Below are 13307 nucleotides of genomic sequence, written 5' to 3' on the forward strand. Positions count from 1 at the left end.
AGAAAGAAAATGCTTAATGCTTGATTGTGCCATAAAGGAACTGAGTGAGAATAGCGTCTTTATTTCTAGGACACTTATCATCTGTCAGACACTGTGTTAACACATTTCATTCATTATCTTATTTAAGTCTCAAAACAATTCCATCAGCTGGTAGGTATTATCTTCCCCCTGTTACAAGGGGGAAGAAAGCTGAGCACCGAAGAATTGATGCTTTTGAACTGTGGTGTTGAAGACTCTTGAGAGTCCCTTGGACTGCAAGATCAGTCCCAGGTGTTCATTGGAAGGACTGATGCTGAAGCTGAAACTCCAATACTTTGGCCACCTGATGCAAAGAGCTGACTCATTTGAAAAGACCCTGATGCTGGGAAAGATTGAGGGTAGGAGGAGAAGGGGACAACAGAGGATGAGATGGTTAGATGGCATCCCCGACTCAATGGATGTGAGTTTGAGTAGGCTCTGGGAGTTGGTGATGGGCAGGGAGGCCTGGTGTGCTGCAGTTCATGGGGTCACAAAGAATCGGACATGACTGAGCGACTGAACTGAACTGAACTGATGTTACAAGGACTGAGCTTAAGGGCAGCTAAGTTGCTTTCCCAAGGTCACACTGTAGGTAAATTGTGCAATCAAGATTAAAGTCCAGATTCACCTGACTAGAAGTCCAAGTTTCTGACACTGGGGACTTTTCTAGTTGTCAGTATTCTCTCTGGTCTAAATCCAAAGCCTATAATCCCACTCGCCGCCCCTCCATCACAAATACAAAAGGCAGAACAGTTTTAGCAGCAGCAATTTTGCAGAAGACGTAGTAGGGACAATTTATATAAGAGGAAACCTTTTACATCTGCCTTTCAGGGGGGTTGGAAATGGGAAGCAGAAACAAAAATAGCAGGAATGTTGGCAATTGATCAAGACTCTATGTTTTAAATGCTGAAGTGAGAGCAGTTGCAGAGATTGATCTTGTCTTCAGGAATATGAGGGCTTTCCCATTGCTGAGCTACCTGCCAGTGACCCACATTTCAACATAGGATCCTTGTGGTGGTCTGGTTCTCTATCAGTCTACTCATCACCCTTCATTTGCTTAGTGTCCTATCCTCTCTAAAAGAGAAGATACAGGACTTTATTAAGGCAGAGACTGTTTTGTGGTGTTTGGTGCCATGTCTGGCATATAGTTGGTATTCATGATTTATTTGTGAAGAATGAAAGTATAGCCTGTTAAAATATATGGGTGCTGCTGAAGTAGAACTTAGGGGAAAATTACAGCACTAATGACAATATTAGAAGAAAAAATAAGAAAGATCTCAAAAAAATGACCTTCAATTCCTCCCTAAGAAACTGGAAAAAGAAAAGAAAATTCAATCTGCAGTAAGCAGAAGAAAGAAAATAATGAATATTAAAGTAGAAATAAGAAATAAGGGGAATAGAAAGTGTAAAGACAATAGAGAAAGTCAAATGAAACCAGAAGCTGGTTCTTTGAGAAAATCAATAAAATTGATAAAACTCTAACCAGACTGATCAGAAAAAAAAAAAGGAGACACAAATTACCAATATCTGGAATGAGAAATATGACATCACTGCAGATTCTATAGATATTAAAGAGGATAATAAGTGGACAACTTTATGCCAATAAATTCAGCAATGGAAAATTCTTTGAGAAATACAAACTACCAAGGCTAATTCTAGAAGAAATAGAATTATAGATATAGATATTAAAGAAATATTATTTGAAGTTTTAAGTTTAAATCCTTCTCTCTCACACACACAAATTCCTTCTGGTTCTGATAGCATCACTGATAAATTCTACCAAATATTTAAGAATGTGCTTGCAAAGTGAATAAGTGACAATGGGTCTGAAGACAACACAGAACTAGAAAAGCACACACAGAAAAGAAGGGGCTCCCAAGGGGCCTCTGAAAGACAATTCCTAAACTCTCTTGGCTAATGTTTCTGTGGCGTAATGAAGAAGGCTTGGTAGCCAACCTCAGAACTGCTGTACAGTGGTATATATGTGTGGTATACGTGGGTTGTATAGTGGTATACATGTGAGGCTGTTCATGCATACAAACTTGACAAACTGTCCTCCTATCATTACTTCTTGATTGTTTTGTTCCTCTCCACTAAGCATGTTCTTATTTTTATAAAGTTATGAATATAACATTTCTTCAGGAATTGTTAAGCAGAACCAGGTAGATACAAATGATACTTTTATTTACCATCTTGGTACCCATTTATTCATTCAAAAAACATTAAGCACTCCTTTGCTATATATATATATATATATCAAGGACTCTCCTAAGGTCTGGATGAATAGTCCAATAAGACATATTTCCTACCATAACAAGTACACTGTCTTGAGATATTTATAGATGAGGAATTCAATGGTTAACAGGCAATGGTTGGTGCTATGACAGAGCAATGCCATGACACTTTAAGAATGACAGGGGCCTCTGGAGTAGGTGATGCTTAAACTGAGTTTTGAAGCTGGAACAGAAGTTAACTAGGTGAAGAAGAGGAAAAAGTCATTTGTACACCTGTGGTGGATTCATGTCAATGTATGGCAAAACCAATACAGAATTGTAAAATTAAAAATTAATTAATTAATTAATTTTTTAAAAAAGAAAAAAAAAAAGTCATTTGGGCAGCATTAGCCTGCATTCTCCAGTACTCTTGCCTGGAGAATCCCAGGGACAGGAGAGCCTGGTGGGCTGCCGTCTATGCGGTCGCACAGAGTCAGACACGACTGAAGCGACTTAGCAGCAGCAGCAGCCTGCATTAACCTGAAGGCTGAAAAAGCATGTCCACCTTGGGGAATTACAAGCGGTGCACTAGGACCAAGAGGAGAGCAGGAGAGAGAGGTTGGAGATGACACCAGAGCAGTGAGCAGGAGGCTGGGCTCTGAGAGTTTAGGCAGAAGTGTGGGCTTTATCCTGAGGGTGGTGGGGAGCCAGTGATGAGACTGAACCCAGGAGAAAATGATTAGGCTTGAGTTTTAGATCAGCAGGAAGGCCAGATGAGGGGCAGGAAGTTGAGTTTTGAGAAAATCTCAGTTCAGGAAGGAAATAATAAGAGTCTGAACCTAGGTAATGTCGGAGGAGATCTAATGTTCCCCCCAGAATGGCCAGAGTGGGAAAACAGCAGCCCTGAGGAGTGGTGCCTGGACTGGACAACTGGACAGGGCATCCTTCCACATGTGCGGCTCCCCACAGACCCCCGCCCTTGCACAGCTGAAAGAAGGGTGTGCCGGGCGCCGTGCCAGGTGGTTTCCCGATCTCACCTAATCCTCTCAGTCGCTGTCTACCCGCAGAATCACCCCCATTTGTCAGAGCAGAAACCCAGAGCTTCTGGACTGCCTGACTCAAACTCTAAATTTAATAGCATCTTCTTCTTCATGCCCTAAGGATTTGTGAGCCAGTCTCACCTGTATCTCTGGGAGGTCTGCTAGTCACTTTACTCTGCTGGTTATCTATAGCATCTCTCATCACCGACTCACCTCATTGCCAGAAAGGTGGTACATCCTGGCTTCCTGGAGCAGTGGGAAGACCTCCGGGCACTGCCTGATGAGAGGATCCGCTTCCACCATCTCCACAAAGTACCACGGGTCCAGAAGCGGCAAGCGCACGTTCTCCAGGACGTAGGGGAGCAGGCAGAGTCGTTCTGACTGCTTGTGCCTGACCCAGCTCATCACAGTCTCAAACACCTGAGCCTCCTCTGTCACATAAAGATCGTCACTCTTCAAAATGTGGTACAGAGTGTCCACAGGAAGTTCCAGGAACTCCTCAGAGTTCAGGATCTGCACAAAGTTCTGGATGATGTAACTCTGAACCTGCTTCTTTAGACTGTCCAAGGAATGCGTGTCTGCCAGCCTCAGGATTCCAACACAGTTTTCTGGGTTCAAGGCTTCTGTGAGGAAGCTGGCACAGGCATCCACCATCCGCAGGAACTAAGAGAACAGAAGGGTAGCAAATTAGGCCAGAAAATGACCAGTCCACAAAGAGGTTGATCAGTGAGTTGTATGTAGTAGCAAAAATTTAGAAAGAACCCAAGTGACCCAAATAGGGGACTAGCTAAATAAATGAAAATATGTTCATATTTTCGACAGCTCTAGGGTCATTAAGAAAGCGTGCTGTATCCAGCACAGCCAAAAATAAAATTTTTAAAATTAAAATAAAGACACGGAGTGTACTTGGAACCAGAGAGGCCATGATGGGTCTTTAAAAAAAGAAAAGAAAACGTCGTAGAAAAATATTAAATGACATGGAAAACATTCATAATGTATTGAGTTGAAAAATCCATTCACTGAATCTTCATCAAATGTCCAGATTTAATCAGAGACTTACAGGAAGCACAGGTGAAAGAGGAACATGTTCAATAATGCCATGGGAATACAATCAGCAAAACCCAGACTGTGGGAAACTCTACAGAACAACCCGTTCAGTTTCTTCAACAAATGCATCCGAAGGAGAAAGAGAGAAGTGAGAGGGGGTGGGCAGGGAGAGAGAGCTGAAGCATGAAAAGAGATTTAAAAGATACATCAACCTACAAGAAAGTATAGCACTTTATTTGGAACACTAATTTAAACAAAATAATTTTAAAAGTCAGAAAACTATTTACAACAACCAACATTTGGTGATATAAAGCAATTATTACTTTTTAAATTTATATATTTATTTTAATTTGAGGATAATTACAGTATTCTGATGGTTTTTGCCATACGTCAATGTGAATCAGCCATAGGTATACGTGTCCCCTCCACCCTGACCACCCTCCACCCCCCTTCCCACCCTATCCCTCTATGTTGTCACAGAGCACCAGCTTTGAGTGCCCTGTAAAGCAACTATGATTAATTTTAAATATGGCAATAATGTTATGGTTATGTTTAAAGAAGTTTGGGGGGCTATATACTGAAATATTTTCAGGTGAAATGAGAAGGCACTTCACAAAAGCATATGTGTATTATGATACTATTTTATTTTTATAAAGAAAAAAAATTTTTGGTCATCGCAACAATAATCCTCCCACAGAAGCAAGTCCCATAGGAATGGATGAAATATACTGTATAAACTATGTAAGGCACCACACTCTGTAATGATGCTATGAGATTGTTTTCTTATTTTGTTTATTTATATACTTTTAAAATCCTCTAAAATGAATAAGTAACATTTTTGTGATGAAAAATTAATTTTAAAATTAATTGGCTTCCATGTCTTATTTTTAAATTATCATCCTCTTCATAAGAATGTGAGTCTTATATATGTATACAGTGCTTTACAGTGACAAAGTTCTTTTGTGTCCGCTATATTATTTAATACAGACGAAGGGTCTCAAATGCTCCAGTCCATTCTATTTGCTGCCCTCTGGAGCTTAGCTTTGAAGGAGTCAAGTTCTCAATATTATTGGTTTGATCAATTAGAGGAAAGATGGAAAGAAGGAGACTGAGGGGACAGGGCCTGGTGGGGAGGGTTGCTCTAAAGACAGGGCCTAGTCAGAGTAGAGACAGGTAGACCTGACCAGGGAGTGAGGGTGCAGCCTGCAGACAAGAAACTCTAATGATGGGAGCTGGGGATGTCAGGGTTTTAGGGCCTGAAGGGAAGGGCAGGACAGGTCTTAGGGTGGACCACATTGACTTAGGGTTTGTCCTTCATTTCAGAACATTCTAGGAGGTACAGGTTCCTGATAAGGGGATCAATCCCAATGGCAAAATATTTTTCCCTGTCACACTACACTTTTCAATTGTCCGTTTAGGAATCATTGACCTGAGGGTAAATGACCTGAGGAGAAAGTCTAAACTCTGCCTCGGACCACCCGGCCTGCTGGCCCCCACCGCCTGTAGATCTGCTCCTCGCATGAGCAACTGTGGAAACAGTTGAGACAGAAATCTAACACCTGTTTAGTTGTTTGCAGATTTTCGGTTCAAAGAGTAAAAATATACAACCGAGACCAAGCCTCGCTGAGCCCTCAGAAGCTGTAACCGGAGCCCTGTGTGGCTCTGCCCACAGAGCCCTCTGAGAGGGCTGAAAGGGAACTCACTTAAAGGGCAGGCTCTGGAGCAAAGCGGCAGGTACACCTCACCAGCATTTGCCTGAGAGAAAGGTGGTATGAAAATCAAATCGATTTTCTAAATAAGTAGACTATCTCTGGGAGGCCACCTCAGAACCTGGTAACAGTGGTTGCCTCTGGAAGGGAACTGGTGGCCTGCATCAGGGTGGAGAGGGAGAATTACTTTTCACTTTTGCCTTTCTGTATCCCCTCCAGTTTCGTGTCTTGTGGAGGAATTGTCTATTTATTCTATCTAAACTCACAATTAGAGAAAACACTAGAAGGAAAAACATCAAAATGCCAATGGTGGTTATCTCAACTGTTGTGTAGATACAGTTATTAATTTTTTTTTTAGATTTAGCTGCAGAGATCAAGTTTTCTGCACTGAGCAGGAAGTTGCTTTCAAAATCAGAAAAAAATAAAATAAATATTTTCTTGTGATTTTTCAAGTACACAACGAGAAAATAAAATGTAAAAATAAATAAAGAACACATACGATGTGCCAGTCCTTTCCGTTAACCCCCTCATTCAATACATACAACAACACTATCAAGTAGAGATTTGTTATTATATCATTGCTGTTTTGTAAATGAGGAAACAGTTTCAGAAAAGTGAAGCAATTTCTTCAGAGACTTAAAATGAGAGGTAGAGCTAAAAGTTGAAAGTCTTATCTTGTTCCAAAAATATATGTTTTTACATTATTTCAAGTCACCTCCAGTCAAATAGTGTGTGCACAGGACAAGGGCTTGCGTGCAGATGCCAAGGGCGATTGGTACACTTCACTGGAGCACGCAGATGGTCTGGTCTGTCCAGACCCAGGAAGGCCCAGCTGACAAGATGCCAGTATTTACCCCAGCATGATGACCACTGAGGAGCAAAGAAGGAACCAGGAAAGAGAGTAAAATCAAGTACCAAAGTTCACACATGTGAGAAACACGTGTCTCCCCCCACTCAGAAACCGCTCATCCACCTGTTCTTCTCGCCAATATGTACTGAGCATCTGTTAGATCACAGGCCCTCAGCTGGGGGTACCAAGGGGAGCAGAAAGAAATACAGTGCCCAGGCTCACTGGAAAAGGCAGCCAGTGGGGGAGGCAGGCAAGAATCAAATAATCATACAGACTGTGTACAATTACTGCTGGAATAAACACTGTGTCACAGAGTTCAGTGATGCCACTGCCTAGACTGAGAAAGTCTACCCTTACCCCTCAAGCTGTGCCTATACATCAGCAATGGGACTCTCCCTGATGGAGTCACGCCTGTCTACTCACCTTCTGAAAACAGCCCTAAGCTTACCTGTCAGCACTATCACACTGCCTTTCTATGCTCACACCATTTTGTCAGCCAGGACCACCTTTGTCCCCCATCTCTGCCTGCTAAAATCCTCTTCCCATCACCTAAGCAAGTTTAACTCTGGAGCCCCACGTTTTTGTTTTTTTTTTTTACTTTACAATTCTGTATTGGTTTTGCCATACATTGACATGAATCCACCACGAGTGTACATGTGTTCCCAAACATGAACCCCCCTCCCACCCCCCTCCCCACAACAACTCTCTGGGTCATCCCCGTGTACCAGCCCCAAGCGTGCCATATCCTGCATTGGACATAGACTGGCAATTCGATTCTTACATGATATTATACATGTTTCAATGCCATTCTCCCAAATCATCTCACCCTCTCCCTCTCCCTCTGAGTCCAAAAGTCCGCTATACACATCTGTGTCTTTTTTGCTGTCCTGCATACAGGGTCATCATTGCCATCTTTCTAAATTCCATATATATGTGTTAGTATACTGTATTGGTGTTTTTCTTTCTGGCTTACTTCACTCTGTATAATCGGTGGAGCCCCACTTTTAAAGAAAGGATTCAAGAGAGTTCATCCCATCTACAACTGAGAAGTCCCCTTTTAAGTTTCCCTCAAAAAGGAGGAAGAAGGGAATACCACAGCCATCACTTTATCTACACAGGGCTGTTTTCTTCATTCAGAGTTGTTCGATCTGGGACCAACGGATGCTCTTGTGAGTTTTTGAACCCCTATATTTTGTGGTAAAATTTGTTTGCACACATGGAATTTTTCTGGAAATTGTGTTTGCAGGAGGCACTGAGTTGCTCTCTGGTATCCATCCACCTGAGGACAAAACCAACACAAGAGGGACGGCCAACCTGAAGGACCAGAAAGACACAGAGCCAAGGTCTTAATCAGACTGTGCTTGGAGCCTTCCCTGCCTCTGGACATTTTTTATTCTGGCTCGATACTTGGTTAAAATGAAAGGAGGGAGACAGAAGAGAAGGGAAAGGGAAAGAAGTGGAGAAATCCTATGTATTCATGAAGTTCTTTCTCAAAAGCCACTTCCTCCTTCATGGCTTCTCCAGCTGCCCCACATGGAACCAGTTCCTCCCTCCTCTGGGCTCTACTAACCAACTCACTGCCCCTCTAGTAGAACAATGATTACATTTCTATTTTGTACTATGGTCCAGTATCTCAAGGGCAGGTACTAGGTCATACTTGTGTTTTTATTTCCAGCAGCACTTAGCACAAATTCTGGCAAAAGAAGAGAAAGAAGGGAAAAAGAGAAAGAGGAAAAAAATATTTTTCAGGTACTTAGTATGTACCACGATCTGTGCTAGATAATTTCTCATGCATTATTTTATTTAATGAATAAATTTTCTATTTTTAATAAATACATTTTAAGTAGATATTAATATTACCATCGGTACAGAGGATGGAAGAGAGAATTCAGAGTCAAGTGTGTTGCCCAAGGTCACACAGTTGGTAGGTGGTAGAGATGATACTGGAGAGCACCTGGCTAATTCTCCTCAGTGAGCATCACCTTGCCTTTGTAACTGTTGCATTGTTAAGCTGGCAAAATTCCAGGAGAGTCCAAAGAGGACTTGTAAGGACAAGGGTGAATGGAGGGTCTCCAAGTTGCCTGTATTTCCCCCCCAGAATGTGCTTCAATAAACACTTCTGGAAACTCTGGAAAAATTTTAAAGAGATGAGAATACCAGATCACTTGACCTGCCTCTTGAGAAATCTATATGAGGCGAGGAAGCAACAGTTAGAACTGGACATGGAACAGACCGGTTCCAAACTGGGAAAGGAGTATGTCAAGGCTGTATATTGTCACCCTGCTTATTTAACTTATATGCAGAGTACAACATGCAAAATGCCAGGCTGGATGAAGAACAAGCTGGAATCAAAATTGCTGGGAGAAATATCAATAACCTCAGATATGCAGATGACACTACCCTTATGGCAGAAAGCAAAGAAGAACTAAAGAGCCTCTTGATGAAAGTGAGAGAGGAGAGTGAAAAAGTTGGCCTAAAACTCAACATTCAGAAAACTAAGAACATGGTATCTGGTCCAGTCACTTCATGGGAAATAGATGGGGAAACAGTGGAAACAGTGAGACACTTGATTTTGGGGGCTCCAAAATCACTTCAGCCATGAGATTAAAAGACACTTGCTCCTTGGAAAAAAAGTTATGACCAACCTAAACAGCATATTAAAAAGCAGAGGCGTTACTTTGCCAACAAAGGTCCATCTAGTTAAATCTATGGTTTTCCAGTGGTGATGTACAGATGTGAGAGTTGGACTATAAAGGAAGCTGAGCACCAAAGAGTTGATGCTTTTGAACTGTGGTGTTGGAGAAGACTCTTGAGAGTGCCTTGGACTGCAAGGAGATCCAACCAGTCCATCCTAAAGGAAATCAGTCCTGAATATCCATTGGAAGGACTGATGTTGAAGCTGAAACTCCAATGCTTTGGCCACCTGACGAGAAGAACTGACTCATTGGAAAAGACCCTGATGCTGGGAAAGATTGAAGGTGGGAGGAGAAGGGGATGCCAGAGGATGAGATGATTGGGTGGCATCACCAACTTGATGGACATGAGTTTGAGTAAACTCCAGGAGTTGGTGATGGACAGGGAGGCCTGGCATGCTCCAGTCCAGGGGGTTGCAAAGAGTCGGACACAACTGAGTGACTGAAGTGAACTGAACTGAAACACTTCTGAGTGTGAGGGTAGTGTTAATCAGAATCACGGGATCCCAGCCAGTGGCTGGGAAACTACTAAGCCAGTCATGGAGGCAAGAAACTCTTCTCTTTAAAAATATCTGGTTTTGCTTCTTCATAGTCAAGATTATTAGGACTTTAGGGTAAGTTTTCAGATCTCAATCTGTCCCAATTACACATGAATTTATTTATTAAACCTGAGTGATAACAGATATTGGTAACAGATAATCAACTTCCTATTTGGGGTGGGCAGCATGTGAGTAAAAGTTTACACCCAGGCACCTGACTCTCAGAGCAGGGAGACTAAAAATATAATCAAAGAAACCACTTGAAACATGCTTGCAGTTCCCATGAGAAGTGTCTGCCTCAAAGAGAATGCACCTCCCCCCATTCCCACAGCCCCTCTGCTGCCTCCCTGTACACTCTCCAGAACTAGGCATCCTAAAGGATCTCACCACTGTGATTCCACATTTCACTATAGCTTCCTTCAAATCCACTCCAGAATAACATAAGTCCTATTTTGGTCCATATCAGGAATCCTATTGACCATAGTCCCTGTCTGGCCTTGGAGTCCTTGCAAATGATCTATAAAGACATTGATATTCTTAACTTCAAGCCCCAACAAATCTGTATATGTGAAGAATGTGTTAATTGTTGATGAGATTAACAAAATTAAAACTTATTGGAGGGACTTCCCTGATGGCTGAGTGGCTACACTCCGTGCTCCCAGTGCAGGGAGCCAAGTTCGATCCCTAGTCAGGGAACCAGATCCCACATGCCTCAACTAAGAGTTCTCATGCTGCAGCTAGAAAATCTTGCAAGCCACAACTAAAGATTGCATATGCCACAACTAAGACCCAATGGGGTCAAATAAATAAATAAATATTTTTTAAAAATACAATAAAACTTATTGGAAAGTGCTTCTGAATTCACTGTAAATATTTGTCACTATTTTTGTCTTCCCAAACAATAGATACAAAACAGCAAGCCATTCTCTTGTGGGGTCTGTATTGGTAGTAACGAGCAGTCTTCATACAAGTTGTAAGTTGCCACTGATTCTAATCTTCTGCCTTTGCTCCTGTCTCTCAAGCCAGACACCTGCCTAAGACTCTATGGAAATACACTCTCCCACCTTAGGAAGCCATCTGTTCCCTTCAGACTTTCAGTCCTTGCTCCAGACTTGGCTGAAAGATCTGCTGCTTCCTGGAAGCTATACAGGGTGGGCAGGAAAGGAAGGAGCTAAGACCTGCAAAAGGTCCACTCACTAAGGTGGGGCAGGTGCTGGGCAACTGAGGCGCATAGAGGTGCACTTACCTCATAAATGGAATCAAAATGAAAACTAAGGGGCAGTGCCCAAGGGTATGGCAAGTTTGGTAGAGATTCAGGCAACAGACAGACCTTGAGTTCCCAGAGGACACAACGGGAGCCCCAGCAGGCTAGCAGCATGCAATTGCAGGTACATGTGGGCCACACGAAGATTCAAGGGGCAAGCGGTAGAGCTGTGGCTTAGTGACTCAGCCCAGGGAGAGTGTGAAGGCTGGGGAGGGACACCATTATCAGGATTAAACAGAATGATGGTGCCTGGGACATAGCTGATGCTCAAGGCTTTGGGGGATTGGGGGTGTGTGTGTGTGAGAGAGAGAGAAAGAGAATACTTGTATACAGCACAGAAGCATGTAAATAAGTAGAAGCCAGGTCCTAAGAAGCAGGTCCATGCGCACAGCTGCAGCCAGTGGGACAGCAGGTAGAGAAGGTGAAACCTTCAGTCTTTGTTTAAAAGTTCCTTCTGCCCGAAATACGTTTTCCCAAACCCAGCTGCCACTTGTTGAAACCCAACCCATTCTATGAAGTCCAACTTCTTCAGAGCCAGAAATTTCTATATTCTGCCTCAGGGTCTGTAAGCTCATTGGGAATCCTCGTTTTTGAGTCTTCAGCAGTAGTAATGCAGGCAGGTACAGGAGCCAGAAGTTCTGGGTTTAGACCCAGATCAAAGCTCTGCCACTTGATTAACTGAAATCTAAGCCACATCTAGAAAGTGGTGGGAATAATAAACCCACCTTACAGTCTCATTATCAGGGTATTACCTGGCCTGCTCGTGCTCAGAACTACTGTCAATATCAAATAGGATCATGTAGGGGAAAGAATGTGATAAATTGCTACTTAAATGTGACCTATATTTATAATTTTAATCTTTATTTCACCCTGAAAGCTACTCACGAAGTACCTTGCACACAGCAGATACTTAGTCATTTGTGTAGTTAGGTAACAGAAAAAGTCAGAATCTGGCAGCATTGTGGATAACATTGCAACTAAAACCTCACATCTCACTTCCTTATTCCACAGCTTGTAAACAATAAGTAGGGCATTCCAGGCTTACTGACTCAGAGAAGGGTGAGAGAGCAGATGAAAGAAGACAATTTTGGCTTTTGTGTTTCTAAATATACTTTTAGAACTTATACTAGAAAAATAGTTTTGAAACCACCAATTAGCAGTAATAACTGGGCCTTTTGACCTTCAAACTCCAGAATACTAAGAGCATGGGCTTAAACTTCATGCCAAAACGGTAGAAATAGGAGATTGGATAATAATATAAGATTCAGCTTTTCTCACACTGGAGGAAATACCAGTTCTCTTGGAAGAGACAGGAGAAAGTAGAAGTCTAGTAATTGAGTGAGAAGCAGGTGTGGCCCCTAGGATGGTTCCTGCCTTTCAAAGCAGGCCAGAACTCCAGAGTGAGGGGGCTGCTGGAAGTCCTTAGAGGTTGTAGATATGAGGACAAAAGAATGTGTGCCTTGACTGCCAAGATGAAATCAGAAAAGCAGCAGTCTGGAATAGCAGCAGCAGAAGAGAAACTAGAACATGTTGTTTCTACACAAAGGGGGCCTAGGGCAGTTGCTCTGAGTTCCCTGTAGTTAAAGATTCTCACAGGAGAGGAAATGGACGTTTCTTATGTGCCCCTTAGAGGGACACGGAAGTTGCTGAGAGTACTGGCAGACTGAAGAGGCCTTGAAAACAGGACGAGGAAAATGAAAAATGACCAGCAAGGACTGATGGCCAGAACCAGATGGGTCTAAGGACTTTCAGTTGATGCCAGGAGGGAAGGGCTTGATGAGCAAGAGAGAGACTGATGGGAATATAGACTTCCAGCAGGTGCCAACGTGAACCAATGATGCAAATGACCATGGTAAGCCTGGGCTGGACACCTCTTTAAACAGTGTCCTGCCACAGTGTAAATGCACCCTGGAACTGTCTAAGCAAGCCAAGTC

The 13307-nt window shown here is 42.6% G+C and overlaps 1 protein-coding gene across 1 annotated transcript in view; it reads right to left on the reverse strand.

Annotated features, from left to right (window-relative positions):
* Positions 1 to 13307, reverse strand: part of KLHL6 (kelch like family member 6) — a 54847-nt gene that overhangs the window by 15124 nt on the left and 26416 nt on the right. The window contains exon 3 of the mRNA XM_040251754.1: positions 3485 to 3934. Coding sequence (XP_040107688.1) covers positions 3485 to 3934 — 450 coding nt within the window. The remainder of the gene's footprint in view (positions 1 to 3484; positions 3935 to 13307) is intronic.

The sequence above is a fragment of the Oryx dammah genome, unplaced genomic scaffold (assembly GCF_014754425.2).
Source record: "Oryx dammah isolate SB20612 unplaced genomic scaffold, SCBI_Odam_1.1 HiC_scaffold_2, whole genome shotgun sequence".
In the NCBI taxonomy this organism is placed as follows: Eukaryota; Metazoa; Chordata; class Mammalia; order Artiodactyla; family Bovidae; genus Oryx; species Oryx dammah.